The sequence below is a fragment of the Chenopodium quinoa genome, unplaced genomic scaffold (genome assembly GCF_001683475.1).
Source record: "Chenopodium quinoa cultivar QQ74 unplaced genomic scaffold, ASM168347v1, whole genome shotgun sequence".
NCBI lineage: Eukaryota > Viridiplantae > Streptophyta > Magnoliopsida > Caryophyllales > Amaranthaceae > Chenopodium > Chenopodium quinoa.
The window spans coordinates 1,610,600-1,631,419 of record NW_018743979.1 but is presented as its reverse complement, the minus strand read 5'-3'; the positions used below and the strand labels follow the sequence as shown (position 1 = coordinate 1,631,419).

At 36.2% G+C, this 20,820-nt stretch overlaps 1 protein-coding gene across 1 annotated transcript; it reads left to right on the top strand.

The window, feature by feature from the left end:
* Nucleotides 1–859: 859 nt before the first annotated feature.
* LOC110690086 (ADP-ribosylation factor 1-like) lies at nucleotides 860–1,892 on the top strand. Its single transcript, XM_021866914.1, has 2 exons — nucleotides 860–1,018; nucleotides 1,756–1,892. The coding sequence occupies exons 1-2, from the start codon at nucleotides 871–873 to the stop codon at nucleotides 1,878–1,880; spliced, it is 273 nt and encodes a 90-aa protein (XP_021722606.1). The 5' UTR covers nucleotides 860–870; the 3' UTR covers nucleotides 1,881–1,892.
* The last annotated feature ends 18,928 nt before the right edge of the window (nucleotides 1,893–20,820 follow it).

The following is a 20,820-nucleotide window of genomic DNA, read 5'->3' as shown; positions in this document are numbered from 1 at the left end:
ATTTCATAACCTTGAGATGATAACTTTTGGCTCAGGCAACATCGCTCGATTTAAACTAGACATTTTGATATCTTGCCAAGTCGATTCCATACTTCACTGAACTTTTGATCTATTCAAGATCCAGTTTGTTCACATTTGATGAATATAACAATATTCTTTCAAATTCTTGTGAAAACGTTAAAGTAATGGAATTCTCTTTAGCTTTCGGAGTCAATTGTGTATACCAAGCACGATAGCTCCTTTCATTGTCGATTTCAACAAGTAAGACTTCCTTATATGTTAAATTCTTAGTTATATTCTTTGATTGAACTAGTATTAGTATTATGAATTGATTGATTGATTTAAGGTTTGGAGGAATGTAGTTTTTTGGACGGACGACTATGATGTTGATGAACAGATAAAGTTATAATTTTTCAAAATAGTTATGTATTTTGGATTGGCTTAAAAGAGATAGTACATTGAAGATTGATTTTGACAAGTATAGTGATAATAATTTTTTTTTCTGTTGCTACATATTTACACAGATTAATCAATGAGCATTGGCAACTGTTATGGCGGGGGGTTGTGTTGGGGCGGGGGGTGCTCCTGAACTTCACTGAAATTTAGATGTTAATGCCTTGTTGCTAATGGCTAAAGAAGACATTGCTCTATAGCTGACAGCTATTTAAGGATTACTTGATAGACCTGTTCTTATATTGTAGTAAATTATGCTGCTGCAGATGGTCGAGCCTATACTGAAGGCAGCTACGTATCCTTTGTATTTTACTTAGATGCAATATGAAATTATCCATTAAATCTTGTCAGCTCACATCCAGATTCAGAGATTCACTCGTTTGTTCATTTTTCCTGTTTGGATCTGTTAGGTGAAATATGGGGCTATCATTTACCAAATTGTTCAGCCGGTTATTTGCCAAGAAGGAAATGCGAATCCTTATGGTGGGTCTCAATGCGGCTGGTAAAACTACAATTCTTTACAAGCTTAAGCTGGGAGAGATTGTCACCACCATTCCCACCATCGGTATGTCTCTAGAATTTTTAATTTCAAACTTTTTATGATTATATTGTGGATTATGTTCATATTGAATTTTTTTCGTTATTGTGATGATTATGTAGTAGTACTATGCTCATAAAATACTTGACTTGCCATAACTAGCGTGTTTGCTTTTGGTCATTGTCTCCCCTTTATATTACTATATTCGATATGTTTAGACGCGGTAAATCAATTTAGAGATTTTCTCTGGTTTCCCTTTCATTCACTAGTGTATTCCTCGTGTTGAAATTGTGTCCAAATCACTGCAACCTTTTGACGTTTTTCCACTTTTTCGGAATTTTAAGTCCTCTATTGCAAGCTTCACTGAATGACTTTGCCTGGTAAATGGCTTCTAGAATGCTAAATAACCAGCACCACACTCATGTAACCATTTGCCTTCACAACACTGCTCGTTATTGTTGACAATTACTGTGTACAAGTTATGTATTTTATTGTGATTCAGGATCATATCTTTTACATTTAAAATGTGTAGCTTTTCTAAATTTTGAGCAAGGAAATATTGCCCTTTATTTTTTGTAAACAAAGAGAAGTGACTTTTTATCCTTTGTTTGTCCTCCTTGTAACACTCCTAAAAAGAACTATCCTGGCATATCCGGTTTAGTTTTTTGGTATTGGTCTGATCTTATGTCTTAGACTTGTTGATGCTTTTTGCATATACTCGGCTGTATATAATGTGTTTGGAACTTGTTCTTATGTGTTTACAGGATTTAATGTGGAGACTGTGGAATACAAGAACATCAGCTTTACCGTGTGGGATGTCGGAGGTCAAGACAAGGCAAGTCCTGTCTACTTTATTTATCTGATATCATCATGTGTTGCTATTTTTTAAGTCTTATATTGAATTCTTGCATGGCATAGAAATATCTATAATTTACTTTTCCTTGAGGCCTAAATATTACCTTTTGAAGTTATGCTCAAATGGTATAGCAACCGTTCCTCAATGACATGAGTTTTGACTCCATGTTTTTGCTTATGTGGTCAGATCATCTACATTAGTTAAGGGGAGAGATTGAACAGGATTAAATTTATTACCTTGTCATTTCCTGTTTAGTTATTTCATTCCTAATTTACATTTGCTAGGATATGAGTATTGCATGGGATAAAGTAGCAGTTTCATTGTTTTTGCTCTTCTTGCCTCTTATGAAAAAATGTAAATGTTTTTGGAACTGATCGCTTTGACTTTGGTGAAGTGGGAATGTATATTTGTCATTAAAAGCATCCTCACATTCTTTAGCAAACACATGGTTAGTATCTGATTGATCAACAACGACTAATTTTTCACCTGAAAAACTATTGTCTGAACTTAGTAGCCTCTATCTGAATGTTGTTCTGTCAAAGTGCGCCGATGTCAACTCAAACAGGTATCATTGGTAATATTGATGTAATGATGAATTCATAACAGTGATGATCATTTTTCTAGTTGTTAGCCTGTATATTGTACATTAGTGGATTTTATCATGATTGAATCGCATGGTTATGTAATTTTTGACAATATCAGTGCTATAAATGTGCAATTCAGTGAGTCAGACAGATATATCCTTGACCTAATATTTTAGGGCTAAGTGATATCACAATATAAGTGATCAATTATAGTTCATAGCATCCATACTTCTATTAGGATAACATTCCCTTACCCTATTGGTGCTGGTGAATGGAAGTCTAGAGTATTTTATTCTTCTGCTGTCTTTGTTGCTCATTTAGTATATGCCTTGAGTTGCTGCTGGCTGCTGAGATTTATTTATTTACTGTATCCTACATATTTATTAAGTCCATTAATTTTTTCTCCTTTTCATATCCCTTTAATGTGATTCTTATGCTTTTGGCTTCTGTCATTTTCAAATATTTGCTTAGTCTCTATTGACATTTTAGTGCTAAGACTGCTAACCATTAAGTACGTACTGCCATCTTGTGACATAATGATATCTTCATATGGTTGTCGGGGACGTTTGTTATGTGGTTTGTTTTGGCTCTTTACTTCGACAATATTATTCTGAACCCATATAGAGTAAGGAAATCAGTGTTCTATTTCTTGTATCTTGGATATTGGACAGGCAAAGGTGGAAGCAAGGCACAAGGTAGAAAGTCATGTCCTTTCCTTTTACTTTTTTCTCTAGTTCTCTTAATTTAATATATCATACTAGTTTCCTAAAAAAAATATATCACACTAGTAGCTTTTTTCAATAAACTAACTACACTTAACATGGATGCATCAGAGGGTGGCATTTGTACCCGCTTTAGTTCTTCCTCACAGCTTGAGCATGTAACTCCTGATGATGAGGATGTTCTTCAAGAGGAGAACAATGTTAAACAGCAAGCAAACGAAGGTGTTGTAGATTCAAATGTTGCAGTCCAAATACGTGGCCTTGCAAAGGTTTATCCCGGGTCAACAAGTCTTTGATGCTGTAAATGCAAAAGGACTCCTCCTTACCATGCTCTCAGGGTAAACAATCTTGCAGTTGCTTTGTTAGACAAAATTAATGCAGTATGCTACATCAGAATGGACAGAAGACAAAACAAAGCTATACTATATTAATTGTTCCCATTAAGGTTTACCTGCTTAAAATAGCGAAATATGTCCCTAAAAGAACTAGGAAATTTGAGATAAAATTTCTATTAATCTTAGATTTTTCCATTGTGCTACTTGGTCTGAAAACCTTACAGTAATATAATTTTGTTCAAATTACATAGTGTCATTTTGTGAAGAGGCCATGAATTGTCAAGTTGCTGCTAATAAAGATATTTAGCTGTTTAAATTTTAGTAAATAATGCCTTATTTGTCGATTTCTCCAGGGATTATGGGTGAATCTTGCTAAGGATCAGCTATTTTGTCTTTTGGGCCCCAATGGAGCTGGTAAAACTACTGCTATCAATTGCTTGACTAGAATTTCACCAGTGACCACTAGAGACCTTTTTCCGCTTAGTGTGATATCGTTGAGTTTAACCAAAATTAACGCGTATACCTAGTATACCTTACGTCCCTGGGAAAGTAGTGATGCCTTGCTTTGGCATAGCCTATTAAATCCTCATTAGTTTGGTAAGTGTCATTTTGGAATGACAAATTTTAACTCAATTTTATAGGGACTTAGGCTTTCTATGTTGGTTGATTAAGTGAACTAAATTAATCATTCCACATTCGAAATCCTAAACATGCATCTAATATCGCAATTATATATAAGAAAAATATATAAGGCATAAAAAAAGATGCATTGGCAAACTAGCATGAGCCCCTTGAAACTTGAAGCATCCAGTCTTCAAAGGCCCTTCATTGCATCTTCTTGGCTTCGTCTTCTTAGAAACACTGTCTTGAGACATGACCACCAATTATGCAACTACTAGAAAAACTAGAACTAATATACATAATTTAAGTACAAAAATACTTAATGGCACGCAGTCCATACTTAGATTTATAAAAATACAAAACGGAACGCAGTCCGTTTTTACTATCCTAGTCGGGCCATACTAGTTGCCATTTTTGTAAAACTTGCATTAGAACATCTACAATATTCCATTCATCCATTCACTAAAGTGAATGGCCCATGCATTTTACAAATAATTCAAGAAACAATACAAACCATTGTATCCAATGAGCGAATAACTTAGGTGGTTAATCTAATTAATGCACCTAATTAAAATTAGTCAAGAGATTATCCGATTATGTGAGTTAGCGCAATAACCAAAGCACAAACAAGGCTTAATAAAGCTCAAAATGATTAATAAAGCTCCCACTAAATTCCACATCCAACTCAATTAAAGTTAATCCAATTAAAATTAATTACGCAGATCAAAATAAAATTTAGTCAAAATTTTGTAAGTGCGTGAAAAACCGAGGCCTAGCCTCGTTTTATTTAAAACCGCAAAATAAACCGAGGAAAATTTAATGGCTAAGCAAAACGAGGCTCTTAGCACCATGATAAGACCACGGCCTAGCCATGCCTAGCAGCCCAGTTGCTCGTACGCACCCAAGTGCTAGGAGCTGCCTAGCAGCCCCAGCCTTGCGTGCCAAGCTGCTGTTGGGCATTGCCTAACAGCTAGCACACGTATGGCGCGTGCACGCAAGCTGCTGCTGCTGCTTTGCATCCTTGCAAGCCCTCCCCGCACCAAGCATACTCGCAGCACACACATGCGCGCATGCATGCACCAGCTCGGCAACAACATGTGGGCTACGGAAGCAGCCCATCTAGCCGAGCTTGGTGCTCGAAGCTCAATGCTTCGATTTTTATGCTCGTGCTACGGAATTTCATTCCGATTTTGTGTATGAATTTATAATTAATTCTAAATTTAATTTTAGAACTAATATTGAGCAATTTTGAAATTTAAACAAGTCCATTTTAAATAAATTCAATTTTAGTGGACAAACCAAAATTAATTCAAGAACCATTCTTTAAATTTTTTTTGGCTCAACTTGATGCAACAAAAATTGAGGGCTTGTCTCATAATTAATTTAACCAACATAAATTAAAAATGAGATTTAAGAAAAATAGTTGAATAAATAAATAATCATCCAATGAAAAAATTTATCCAACACTTATGCACATATTAACATTACAACCTTCCAATATGAAGAGTAATAACATTTCAAGCACAAGTATGAACATTTAAGATTTTAATCAACTTCCAAAATGATTAAAACCTAAAATTTGTTCATTATGGATTTTAGCAAGTTAAGATTCAACCATTTAAACCATTAAAGATTGTGTCTTTAACATTTTAAGGGCTTCAAAAATCATATTCACCGTAAACTTTCACACAAGTAATTTATTTGCAAGAATGAGAAATTCCAAGTTTATGTGATATTAAGAGCTAACCAAATTAAGCAACCAATTTACATCATAAACCTGCTTAATAAGGAGTAAATTAAAATTGCAAAAGATTAATGGTATAATCAAACACATAATCCAACAATTGCATGGCATAATTTATCAAGGTTTAAAGATTTAAAATTTTTTGTTTCAAACAAAAAATCCCTCGAAAAACCAATTTTTGGGCAAATTTTGGCCTCTGGAAGCCAATTAATAACCACATTGTGGGTATAGATTGATTTAGAACATCGATACCCAAAATTCACTATTTTTGAGTTGAAATCTGGGTTCGTAGTCATAAATTAGCAATAATACGATTTTAATCCAATTCAAACCGAGGTCCTAATCTTATTAGGTTGCTTATCCGGAAATTTAAATCCATTTTAAATCACCTTAATTAATCTTTTAGTTGTAAAAATTAAATGCAAGAGCCTCTTACACCGCTGTTGGGTTTTGCGGTGTCCGACACCGTGCAGAAACACAACTCGATAAACCGGATCGCATGCATAATCATTATTACATAACAAAATAGCATGCAAATAAAGAAAACACAAACACATAAAGAGAGTAGAGAGAAAGATGCTCACCCTTGACGCGTGCTTTGCTCGCAACTCAAACTCGGACATGGAAAACTTCAAGCCCCGCAAATGCAAGACCTCCAACGTCTCACATCCTCGATTACCGAACCGACCCCTACCCCATAGCTTAGACGGGGCTAGACCAAAATTACTAGAGTTTTACGAACTTAAGGATTTCTCAGACCTTGGTAGATTCCTTTGGAGTTCTTCTCAAGTGAGTATTCCCAATATCTAAGGTGGGTATTTATAGGGAAATGCTCCCAATAGTTTCTATCAACTTTCCATGTGGGAGAGTTGGTAAAATGAGAAATTTTTTGAATTAATTTAATTCTAAATTAAATTAAAAGCATGAACAATAATTATATGACAACAGAGAGTAGGAGGGAGGACTACCTTGACCTTGGAGAACAAGGTAAGGGGCTGCCCCAACTACCCCAGTTAGCAAAGGGCTGCTGCCCGGCCTTGGGCAGAAAGGCCAGTCTTGCTTGGAGCCTTGCGCCACAAGGCTAAGCCTGCTAGCCTTTGCCGCAAGCCCACGCACCACCCGCAGGCCCATGTGCATATAGCAAGCAGTAGCAACGTAGGCCCAGCAACAACACCGCAAGCACCAGCTACTTGCTGGCCTTGCTAGGAAAGCCCACCTAGGGCTCCCATGGTGCGCGGGCCACTAGGCCGCCACGATATGTCTTTTGATTATTTTCTTGTCTTGTGGACTCCTAGAGTCGTCTCGACTTGCAACCTTCGGGTTCGACGCTCTTGCAACGTTTGAGTTCGTAAAATATCTATCGACTTATTTAATCCTTCGGATTAGTTCGTTGCCTTGGTTCGCTTACACGATTGGGTGTGACCCAAAGGGTTCATTCAAGATCAAGCTGTAATACTGATTATACATTAATATTATTGATCGGAAGCAGCCTCCAACTAGGCATTCTGATCACTTGACCTCACTGAATAATTAGGTTTCCTAATTAGTTCCAAACCCTCTATCGGAATAATACACTTGTTTGAAGGACACCATTCCTTTCACACATGATCATTGGGTCGTAGGTAAAGAGGACATAGGCTCGGTTTGGGATCAGTTTAGTATTTTAGCCATAACTTATTCGTTTTAAATCGGATTTGGGCTTATAATATATCATTGGAAAACTCTTTTGAAGCCCCATCCAACTAAACAATAATTGGACCACGATTATAGACCAAAATAATCTGGTTTGAGACGTTTTTATTGTTTGCACACGAAATGAATGATTTTGGATTAAAATATTTTAGGAAAGGTTACCAATATGGTCAAGGCTTAAGGAAACTTCACGATACTCTTCAAATCTTTACTAAACTTGTAAATAAAAGACGTGAAAGTTACTCATCACTAGGTTTGGTTTTTTGGGAGACATAATCAGGTGTCTATAGAAGCCCCCACTTTGACTGAGTTTGGAGAAACGAACGTAAGTTTCGAAAACAAAAGTCAAAGTAAGTCGATAGGGACGGAAAATAATTCAGAACATTCTGCGATCCTAAATCATCCTTTAATGCCGGTACCTGTAGAAAACATCAGTTCTACACATAAAGGAGTTAAGAAACGCGTATCTGGGATTGCCGAGCACACGTCTCTAAGTGACATCAACTCTATCTCAATTTGAGAACCTCCACATTCTCAGGGAGCACCATCGAAGATCGCTACGCTTCGAGCCATCTTCTCAAGTTGTAGTGACAACCTCCTCATTCTCAGGGAGCGTTGTCAATGTCCACTCGTCTCTGAACAAAAGAGATTTGAAAGAAATGTTCACGCATCTCTGAACAAGAGCTTACTCATGGAATGTTCACTTGTCTCTGAACAAGAGCTTACTCAAGGAATGCTCACTCGTCTCTGAACAAAAGAGCTTTGAATGAAATGTTCACCTATCTCTGAACAAGGGAGCTTTTGAATGAAATGTTCACACGTCTCTGAACATAAGACCTTTGGTAAGGTGCGAGTGTTCGATTGACTGCAAATAGGAGCTTCAAAGAATTGCTTTTGGAATGATTATAGTGTTCGATTGGCTGCAAAAAGGAGCTTCAAAGAATCGATGACAGATGATGAAATTGTTGGATTGGCTGCGAATAGGAGCTTCGATGATTTGGTGAGGTTTGCTCGATTGACTCCGAACAGAAGCTTTGATGAATTGTTATATCCTGTAAAAATCAAATATTGCAAAAGGACTTTGGTGGTGGTTTTCTTGGGGTTGACCCAAGTCTTGGTGTACTTGACTCATTGTGGCTGGTTGGCTTGAGGTTAACTCAAGGCTTGGTGTTACTCGATTTATTGTGTGACTCGAAGTGTTTAAATTAACTAAATGTTCTTTGACACATGTGTGCAGACTTAACTCAACGTGATATGAGTTGATGTCTATGTCGTGCATATGACTCGTGTGTGGTGATGGTGCTCGTGAAACTCGAAAATGCAGAAAAGCAAAAAATTTCCGTAATTTTTGTGGAGGCTACCGAATTTCTCCCAAAAAGAAAGATATGAAAAAGAGGTAAAGTGTAGGTGGAAAGTGAATTTTTTGAACTTCTCCAAAAGGAAAAAGATGAAAAGAATGAATTGAGTAATGATACGTGATGAATGAACTTAAATCAGGTGTATGTATTAATCATTGTATCTCATGGTTCATGGATTGTAGCATCCAAGACTATCTCGGTTGATGACAATATTTGGGTGACTTAGGATCAGAGGCTAAGTACCTCATACTTTGTGATGCGATGATGGTTATGATAAGTGATTCGAAGATGACAAGGCATGCTTCAAAATCGTGCCAGGATTTCATGACAAGGGGTTCCTAAAGGAAGGATTATTTGGCTATGTATATGTATTGCGTGTGAGAGTGACGCTAAGGTTAGGATGCAAAGGCTAAGGGTGTGGAAAAATATTTTGAGAAGAGCCAAATGATGGTGACTCTTAGGCTGGGTAGGCTAATGAAGGAAGGATCAAGCCCCCCAAGTCTAGTTCTAAATGGATAGGGATAAGCATTGGAGATCCCTTGATATGATCATGATGTGAATATGAGTAGTGAATGCATTTTTATTACGGCCACACCTCACTATGAGGTTACCTACGTATCCGTTTGGAATCAGGCCGAACGTAGTTCTTGCCGAACCTCACACAAGTATGTGTACACCTCAAGGAGGTTTGTCAAGGGTTGTAACAGGGTTAGGCTAAAGGTTGAAGAAGAAGGGATAAAGGCTCAAGACTAAAAATATCCCCCAAAGTGTGCAACCTTGCATTTGAATCTTGGTATTTGTATGTTTGAGTTTTCTCACTTTTCATTTGAATTTGTTTTTTGCTTTTGCATTTTAGATTTGGATTTGAATCTTCTTTAGCTAAGTGTGGGCAATCCCGATCATGCGCTCGATCACTCACTTGGCATTCATGTTTCTCAGGTACGGTGCCGAGCACTCGATAAGAGAGGCAATCTGAGACGTGTTCATATTAAAGACATTGGAACACTTGCCCTTTTGTACACTTTTATTGCTTTTGAACTCTTGAGACTTTAGTAAAAATCACTCATGCTTTTGTACTTGGCTTTGAAAGTTGAATAAGTTGCACACTGTCCCATCCCAAGGTTAGGGAGATCTGGGTTGAAAAAAAGAAAGGTCAGTCGTTAGACGAGGCTCAAAGTGGTTTATCAATAGAAATTGTATATTCGAAAGGGTAGAGGTGATATAATGTTGTTACAAGGGGTGCCTAAAATCATTGGTATACCTTGTGCTTAGCTCAGCATGGATTTTTTTATTTTATTTTTATTTTTTTTAAGAAAATGAAATGCAATGATCATATGCAAGGAAAGAAATACTCATTTTATTATAATGGAAAAGGCAAAAAACAAACTAACGAAGTGAATCTAAGATATTATGGAGGGCGCCTATGCTAGACTTTATCAAGGGAAAGGAAAATCCAAAATAAGAAAAGAATCATGAAATCTTATCGTTGAATCCTGCCTCGTGCTTTGGGCTTATCATCACTTGGCCTTCTTGTTGCTCGGAGGAACATGAAGGCAATTCGAATCAATGAGCTCTTGGATGCGATCCTTGGAGGTGAAGCATTTTTCAGTAGTGTGACCATTACCTCGATGGCATTTACAATAGGAGCTTGGATCCTAATTAGGAGACCGTCTCTCAAGTGTTAGATCTTAGATTGGACCAATGGGATGAATGAAACCTTGGCCATGGAGATAGTTGAAAGCTTCATTATAAGTCATTCCTAAAAGTGTTTATTCATAAATGGTCCTCTTTACTCGTGGCTTAGGAGCATTGAGATTTTTCTTTAACCTTTGAAGTGATGAAGAAGGAGGATGATCTTTCTTTTCATTTTTCCTATCTTGGCGATGAGAGTTTTGTTCAATGACTAACATTCGATTCACTAGGTCTTCCACCATACTTGTAAGCTTGGTAATGGAATCTTAGAGCTTATCGATGCTTTCTATTAGATTTGCCGAGTTTTCCTCGGTGGCATCTAAGAAAACTTCTTCATCCTCCTCTATCATGGTCACTTAGTTAATGGCAGTTGTATAGACTGCTTTGATCATGAGCTCATCGATAGGTGTAATGAGGAAAGAAGGATCAAAGGTTATTTGGTCATCTACGGCGATGGCTAGAACCTCATAAAGTTTGTTGTCATCAATCAAATCTTAGATAGCTTCTTTGAGTTTCTAACATTCCTCAGTATCATGACCTCTTCCTTGGTGGTACTTAAAGTGTTTATTAGGATCCCACTTAGGTGGTTTGGCCTCCGAGACTGGATCCTTGATAGGCATGACCAGTCCTTTGTGGTGTAATTTATCGAAGGCTTTCTCTTAGCTCATGCCAAGTGGAGTAAACACTCTCTTCGACCTTTTGATTCGTTGCTTAAGAGTGTCTATAGCATGTACTTCATTAATAAGAGAGGAAGAAGAAGGATATTCGTTCTTCTTTCCTTTCGAATTATTATGGTTAGCATTTGCCAACTTTATAAGGTCGTCCTCGATTTCGATGCCTATATTGTAGAGAACCTTGAAAGTGTTTAAAAGGTTATATTTTAGGTGCTTTTGGTACTTGTCTTGAAGGTTTTTGATGAACATTCCCACAGAGTCTTTTCATATGAGGCCTTACTCATCCTAGCAGAGACTTCCTTCCACCTATTAAGAATTAGGTGAAGCCTTCAGTATGTTTTTTTTTCAAGATTTCAAGCTCTCTGTAATTGGTCTCTGCTTATACGTTTGTAGGGAATTTTTCACTCAACTTTTGAGCCCCACTATGTTCATGCTTTAAGGCATGGCGGTGTTCCAAGGGAAGGAAGCTAAAGATGGAAGAGTCACTAACAAGTTTTAGGAACTTGTTAACCGTCCACGAGTGTGAAGGTTACACACTTACACCCCATTCACGATCACGGAGATCGCTAACTCCATATTGGTCCAGAAGCATGACTAGATATTCGGGGATGATGGTATGAATCCAACCTAAAAGAGATTGAACCCGCTCTAAATAGGCCTCTACTTAATTCTTATGATATTCATGAAAGGTATAAGGTATGTAACGTATGGAAAGTGATGTAAAGGGAAGAATGTATTTGTGGAAAGATATGGAAATTTCCTAGAATGGGATAGACCCTCAACTTGAATGACGAAAAAGATGACTCTGTATGGACCTAAGACATGGTCATGGTGTAAAAAAAGGTATGCACAAAGTGTGTGCAAAGACTCGTGAGTGAAAGTGATATTTACAAGACTTGTGTCATGACCATGCGACTAGACACGCGGTTGAACTCAAACAAGACCAGGGAAGGACCATGTTTACATATCAAACTGGTTAATCGTGATAGTGAGACTCGAAGCGAAGACTTGGGAAGAAAAACTAAACCATCGCATGCCGATGGAACTATCGCAGGACGATGGTTCCATCGCGGTGCGATAAGTCCATCGCGATGTGATGGTCACCAACGTTTTTCACCACAAGCCAAAGTGGTGCGCCGAAATTGGAGTATCACAGTAACTTGTTTTCAATCGCTCTTTCGAGGGTTTAAGCCTAAAGTCTTCAAGGTTCAAGCATATTCATAATTTAGGTTCATATTAATTAAACAAATTAATTTAGCAAAACCCTTTGGGTTAGTATGTACAAGTCATATATACAAGAATCAAGTTAAGACAAAGTGTTAGTTTGTATAGACATATGTACAAGAAACTAATTAAACCAAAGATTAGTTTAATCTCAAACAAGTTATGCACAAGTAAGATGTGCACAAGTAGTCAAGTAGTCACAACATGATGCAATGAGTTTGCAACCTAACCATGGCTCTAATTCCCTAAGGTCAAGGATTATGGTGTCCAAGAGGGTCCATGGTTATGAGTCCGGGTACATCGCGCGGAAGCCTTACCTTAGAAGGGTTGGAACGATGGATGGGACCCCACAAGTTAAACTCGCTTCCATGGTTTGGTGAATTCACAAACTTGGATGCACCCATTGTTGCACGGAGCATTCATTAGGGTGGATGGAGCGTGAATTCCCAAGGGCTAAAACCATATGTAGAACACATATGAGTTCAGAATGGTCGGAAAAACTTAATTAGGAAGTAGAATTGTCGAGACAGTACTAGAATCGGGCTAAACAAGAAGACTATAATACCCCGTATTTTTATACGTATATTAATTTAAAACATTATTTTTTGAAGTATTTAAATAATTGGAAATGAATTATTTTTGGTATTTTAATAAATTAAAAAGGTTTATTTTAATTAAAAGTACATTTTATTTATTTAATTGTTTTGGAAATATTTTATTTTTATTATTTGTAAACTTTGGGGCATAATTATTTTATAAAAAGGAAGTTTTAAGGTCAATGGAATTTTATAGAAAGTCGATGACTAGTTTGAATAGGATAAGGAATCATTAAGGGTAAAAAGGAAATTTAAATTAGGAGGGTTTTGAGAGAGGGTATAAATACCCATCATATGGGCAAATTAGACTTTGCCCAAGGTGGAGAATACCCAAAGGTAAACTCTCTTTCTCTTTCCTCTTATTTTCTCTCTCTCCTTATTTTTCCTTTCTCCGTCACAACATTCACACGCACACACTAAGGTGGTTGGTCTCCACTACCACTTCCAACCGGCCGGCCACCGCCCCCAGCAGCATTTGCCAGCGTGGAGGGCGGCAGCAGCCCCCTCCCGTGCGTACGGTTGTGTGTGTGTGTGTGTTTTTTTTTTTTTTTTTTAAAAACCTTTCTTTCTTTCTCTCTCTCTTACTCTCTCTTGTTTTAAATTAATCCAACTTTGATTAATTATTAATATTGGGTGTGTGGGATGAATTTATGATGTTATAATGATGATTAATATGTATATAATTTTCAGATTTGGTTTTGGAATTAAAAAGCCCTAAATTGAAAACCACCTTAGGTTTCTAAATTAATGTTTATTGATAGAAATTTATTGTAGTTGATTAAAACTATTGAAATTAATGTTTTTAAACAAAATTACAACAAGTTTATGAGTTTTTATAATGCTGGAATTTTTATATAAAGGCTAGAATTATGTTGAAAGGATTTTTAATTACCCATTAACTGGGAATAAAAGTAGGTGGTTTAAATTAATTTTCAGCATGTTTTAGAACGTTTAAAAGTGATTTAAAGAGTGTATATATTGCTGGAAATTTATTTTGAATGGGTATTAACGTCTCTTTGTAATTTTGGGATGTAAGATTCTTCCAAGTGAGTGATTTTGTGTAGTCGTGGCGATTTTGAGATCATATTCGAAGTACGTTTATGTACTTGGTAGTTATTTAAGTGTGTAGAAGCATGTTAGGCTTTGTTTAAATAAATTCCAAGGTAGTATCATGATAGGTATTGGTTGGAATTGTTGATTGGATTGATGTTGGTGATTGATTTGTGAAGTATGGATTATTTGTGGTGAATTGATGATTGAAATTAATTATGTTGGCATGTTGATTATGAATCACACTTTTATTATTATTTACATGATTGACAACATGTTTAATTTGGTTTAGAATATAAAAAGAGAATTTTATGATGGTTCATATAATTTTTATTATCTCTTTAAGCATGGGAATTAAGTTATTAAGTGTCTTAGTACACAAGAATAAAATATATTGTGGTTCCTAGTGCACTTAAGGTGTTCTAAACACCGAGGGATAGGATTTGCGGTGCTTTATGCGCTTAAGGTGTTATTTAATGCCGATGTAGTCTAAAAAGGGTTCAACATTAAATTAAATAGGTCACTAGTTATTCAAGAATTAAATTGGTATGTTTGATGACTTGAATGATTGTTATGATTGATTGTGTTATGGTTTGAGAGTCATCACCAAGTCTAAATATATGTAATCAATGTAAAGTGAAAAAGATTACGCACCAAAACTCTTGGAACCTATATGCCTTGAGTATGAACATATGGGGGAGTTATGGGGTTTTATATTTAACCATAGCTTCTATTGGGAATACAGGACGCTGTATTTTCCTTTTTATTTTATGCGCAGAATGTCGTCCAGTCACTTTCATGTGACATTTGCCTACCCGGTTAGCTCCCGGTGTAGTTTACCTTAATTTATTTGGGGTAGGGAGATTTGGTGGGAAACCCGTTCCATGCTTAATCAAATTAAATAAGCAATTCATTTATTTATTGGTTGGTTTGTATAGTATGTTGTATGCTTGTAACAGGTGCAACAAGGTAAGTTGTTTGTTGATAGGATGAAAGCATGTTATTGTGTACTATTTACGCTTATGTACTCAACATTGCTGACTGTGTGTTGTATGTTTATTTGGCCTTGTCTTTATCTTGGCCCTACGACAACCCATTTCTAATGGAGAATAGTGGGACAAAGTAAAGAAAAGCTTTTCAGGTGATGAAGCATATTCATGATGGGCATGAGTGAAGAGCGAATCCTATTTAGTTTCCATAAGAATATGATGTGTTTTATTTGCTTTGATTATTATATATTTGCTTGTGAGACTAACACAAAGGTTTTAATATTTGTTTTGGGTTTTGGTAAGGGCCTACAATGGTTCCAAGTTGTAGGTTGATTTCGTTTGACTTTGGTTTGGCTTTACTTTCGTTGGTTTGACTTTTTGAGTTGACTTGTTCTGAATGGTTTTTTTAAAGTAAGTTTTCCGCTGTGTGTCTTTGATAACTTCCTTAGCCGTTTTCTCGATGGCGGTAATGTCTTAGGTTTTCCTATTTCGTATTTTAAAAAGAGCAAAACAGGTATATTAAAGGAAAGAAATTTCTAGGGTGTTACAAAGACATAAGGCTGGCGCAAAATCGTCAGATCCATCGCTGGACAAAAGGGACTATCGCACAGCGATAGCTCCATCACGACATTATAAAGCCATTGTCTAGCGTTGGTCACTGTCGTCCAGCGCTGGTTCTGGCGTTTTGCGGCAATCTCTATTTTCGATGTTTCTTCCGATTTTTCATAGCGTCTTTTCAATTCTAGATGTGAAAAATACATCCGGCCTTTCCTACGTGTATATTCCTATGTTTTTTACGCATTACGGATGGTCTTTCTAATGCGAACCTTTTTATGCTTATGACACAATGTTAATAAAAATTACGCACAATGAATATCTAGAATCTTTTAAGTTTCATCCACTCATTCTAAATCAATTGCCAAAATAAAATTTAGAAATCAATCTAGAAATCCTCCCTAGTGGAACCACCAAAAACTGTAGGGAATTTTTCAAACTCAAATTTTGAGCCTCACTATGCTCATGATTTTAGGCATGGCAGCGCTCCAAGGGAAGGAAGCTAAAGATGGAAGACTCGCCAACAAGTTTTAGGAACTTGTAAACTGTCCACGGGTGTCAAGGTTACACCCTTACACCCAATTCACGATCACGGAGATCGCTAACTCCATATTGGTCCGGAACCATAACTAGATGTTTGGGGATGAAGGTATGAATCCAACCTAAAAGAGATTAAACCCGCCCTAAATAAGCCTCTACTTAATTCTTATGATATTCATGTGCGATTTTCGATCAACATTCATACATCAAGTTAATCATAAATATGTTTAATCTACGTTGGTTGATTATTAATGCACAATCAAATCTATTATTGGTCATCACTTGAATTAAAATCATATTAAGCCTAAATCAAAATATTAATTATCTTATTAGGAGTGATTTCAAGTACAATTAACCTGCAAGAAGGGGCGTGATCAAGCAATAACAATAAATCATGAATAATCAAGCAACATATAATTGACACAACAATCATCATCATAATCAAAATTACCAAAACATCGTTAGTAGGATCCTAGGCATGATACTAAACGAATTAATAACAAATCCTAGCATGTCACTAATAATAAAATCAAAGCATTATCCTAAACATGACTCTATCAATCAAAATCAACATCCTATATAAGATACTAGGAATCATAAATAAAAAACATCCTAACATGATACTAGGAATCATAATATTGTAAACATGATTTCTACTCCAAAATCAAAGATTAATTTAAGAGATAATTAAATTACTCACTTCGATGCATCAACCTTCTTGCTCTTAAAACAATACTCTTGTTAGTAAACATCAAGAAAGATAAATCAATAAATTAAATAAATCAAATATGAATTGAAATATAAATTTGGCACAAAACCCTCAAAACTATCAACCTTTCATGTCGAGCTCGACGGCAACATCGAGGATGTCTTAGAGTATTCAAGTCTCATGAATGAGGAATGGTGGATTATTTGAATGAGTATCAAGAATGTGTTTAGGCTAAGGCTAAGAATATGGGATCAAGAGGAAGAGAGATGATTAAGAATATTAGGGATGATGATTATGATTGTTGTTGATTCAAAACGGGGTGAAACAACCTCTATTTATAGGGTAAAAAGAGAGTCAAAGCGATCAGAAAAGATCATAATTTGGAACAGAATAAAACAGGTTCAATCGTATGGCAATAGACCCATCGCGCCCATCGCAGCGCGATGGTCTTGTCATTCTGCGATGGATCCAAAGATGGATAACCCGTACGGAATTTGATTCCTAATAGAACTGGGTTAACGAAATACACTCGTACGACTTTTAATTCGATCGGGATTAGGATTATAAAAAAAGAGAGATGTTTTATTCGGCTTCGATTTCTTTAATCTTTATCTTTTGGGGAAAGGATAAATTAGGACCTTATAGAGTATTCTAGAAGCTCATAATAAATCCTAATTGGTTTGGGATTGAGAATAAGGTATTTGGACCCTCACATGATCATTGGGTCGTAGGTAAGGTGGATCTAAGTCTGGTTTGGGTTCGGTTTAGTATTTTGGCAATAACTTATAAGTTTTGAGTCGGATTTGGGCTTATAATATATCATTGGAAAGCTCTTTTCGAACCCCAAACAACTAAACAATAATTGGAGCAGGAATATGGACCAAAATAATCTTTTTTGGACGTTTTTATGGATTGGACACCAAATGAATGATTTTAAGGATACAAAATAAATTATTATGGGTTTAAAGATACGAAATAAAAGATTTTAGATTAAATATTTTTAGGAAAGGTTAGGGATATGGTCAAGGTTTAAGAAACCTTCACGAGACTTTTCAACTCTTTACCGAACTCATTAACCAAAGATGTGAAAGACACTCATTACTGGGTTTGGGTTTTGGGGAGACAAAATCAGGTGTCTACAACGTTGCACTAGTATATCTTGATGAAAGTATGTATAATACTCTCCCAATTAGCAGTGTCCTTGGAATCCAGGGAAAAGAACCATTGTTGACACCCTAGTTCTAATGAGAGATGGAACAACAAAGGAAAAGTTATTTGTTAGCCCCCTTGATTTCCATGATAGTTTCAAAAGCTTTCAGGTGGAAGGGTTTTCTGTGGGCTTGAACTTGGGAATGTCAGTGGTAGAGAACTTGTGCGGAAGAAGTTCCTTGTTTAGTGAGATTACCTTGGTATTCATGTCAAGATACTTAAAGTCATCGGAAACCTGGCTTAGTGTCTCTTCGATGCGCTTGATTGTCTCAGGTGAAACTTGTTTATTAGGATCTTCAACTTTATCCATTCGAGTGGTGATTCCTTTAACAATCTTGGTAAGACCCTCCATGGTCTTTTGGAGGTTGTCAACATCCTCTTGTTTGGTTGCCATTAGTTTCTTCTTCCTTCGAACTATGTTCCTAAAGAAGATCTCTTGAATGTAGGAGTTATCTCGAACTAATCGACCTTCTTTCCTTGACTAAACGCTAAAAAGTGAAACCATGGTCATTTATTGGCAATTACTTGACTCGAACTCGATTCAATCATGCATAGATGGGGAAAGATCATAGTGTATGAGGGGAATTATATGTATGAAAGAGGAAAGTATGTGAATGTGGAAAGTGTTCAAGTAGGAAAGTGTAAGATATGTAATGTATGGAAGGTGATGTAGAAGAGAAAAGATGTATTTGTGAAAGGATATGGAAATTTCCGGGAATAGAAAGGATCCTCAACTCGAATTACGAAAAGGATGACTCATGCATGGACGTAAGACATGGTCATGGTGTAAAATAAGGTATGTACAAAGTGTGTGCAAAGACTCGTGAGTGTAAGTGATATTTACAAGACTCGTGTTATGACCATGCGACTCGACATGTGAGAAGACTTATACAAGACCAGGAAAAGACCAAGTATTGACATTAACTGGTTAGTCGTAATAGTGAGATTCGAAGCAAAGACTCGGAAAGAAACGACTGAACCATGGAGTAGTGCTGGAACTGTCGCGTGGCGATGGCCCTATCGAGATGTGTCAAGCCAGACGCAGCACGATGGTAACCATCGTCACGTGCCACGAGTCTAAGGTGTTGTGCCAATACTGAAACATCCTAGTGACTCGTTTTCAGTCATTCTTTCGAATGTTTAAGCCTAAAAGTCTTCTAGGTCGAGCATATTGATTCGTTAGGTTCATTTTAATTAAAAAAATTTATTAAGCAAGGTCCTCTTAACATTGGGTTACTATGTATAGACGTATGTATAAGAAACAAATCAAAGCAAAGGGTTAGTTTAATCACAAATAACGTATGCACAAGTAGGTAGGTAGTCACAATATGATGCAATGAATTTGCCACCGAACCATGGCTCTAGTTCTCTAAGGTCAAGGATTATGGTGTCCAAGAGGATCCATGGTTAAGAGTCTGGCTGCATCGCGAGGAAGCCTTACCTTAGAAGCTGATGTGGATCTCTCAAGACTCTCACAAGGCTTGCAAGATATAATAATATTAGATATTCGAATTTTAGCAAAAACTAAAGATTTACACGAAAATTAATAGGATAGTACTCTAATTCTCGCAAGAATAGAGGGTCTCTTCCTACTCGCAACTAGAAAATGATCACAAGTCGCAATAAGTGATTTTTTTATTAACTATCAAACGAGCAACGCTCAAAGGGTTAATTCCCATAATAAATCTCTCATCATTATTCATTAAAAATCACTATTGATATGCACCCATATTTATTTGGGTGAAAAATCGTACAAAGATAAGATTTATAGGAGACTAATAATCATATCCTTAAACAAGATATAATATTAAGAATCCTTATCCTAATAAATCTCTTATTCATATTTGTAACCAACTACTCAATCTATCCTAACATAAATAAATTGAACAAATAAATATCCTAATAAGTAACTCTTAAAGCCTAAAAATAGGAAAAATCCTTTTAAGTGAAAGCTAATGTAAAAACCCATAAGCAAAATCCTAATAATTATTAATAACTAAAAGATAGTGTAGGCTTTCTAAAAACTCCAAGAATTTTCGAGAAAACCCATATTGGACTATTGCTCTTGCATCATACTCCCCTTCTTCGAAAAAATTCGCCTCGAATATTTTCAAATCTTGAAACATGATAACGAAACAACACGCTAAGATCGTATAAGTGCCAAAAGAACTCACAAAACCTGAAAATCTGATACCATTATGATGAGGATCTCTCAAGACTTTCACAAGGCTCGCAAACTATAATAATATTGGATTTTCGAATTTTAGCAAGAACTAAAGATTTACACGAAAATTAATAGGATAGTACTCTAATTCTCGCAAGAATAGAGGGTCTCTTCGTAGTCGCAACTAGAAGATGATCACGAGTTGCAACAAGTGAAGTTTTTTATTAACAATCAAACGAGCAACACTCAAAGGGTTAATTCCCATAATAAATCTCTCATCATTATTCATTAAAAATCACTATTGATATGCACCCATACTTATAGTGTGAAAAATCGTACAGAGATAAGATAGGAAACTAATAATCATATCCTAAAATAAGATATAATATTAAGAATAATCCTAATCCTAATAAATTTCCTAATCATATTTGTAACCAACTAATAAATCTATCCCAACATAAATAAATTAAACAAATAAATATCCTAATAAGTAAAACTCTTAAAGCCTAAAAATA

Excerpts from the sequence above, each read along its gene's own strand:
- LOC110690086 (XM_021866914.1), top strand. The coding sequence starts at position 871 with ATGGGGCTATCATTTACCAAATTGTTCAGCCGGTTATTTGCCAAGAAG. Across the intron at positions 1,019-1,755 it reads CACCACCATTCCCACCATCG|GATTTAATGTGGAGACTGTG; the intron begins GTATGTCTCTAG and ends ATGTGTTTACAG.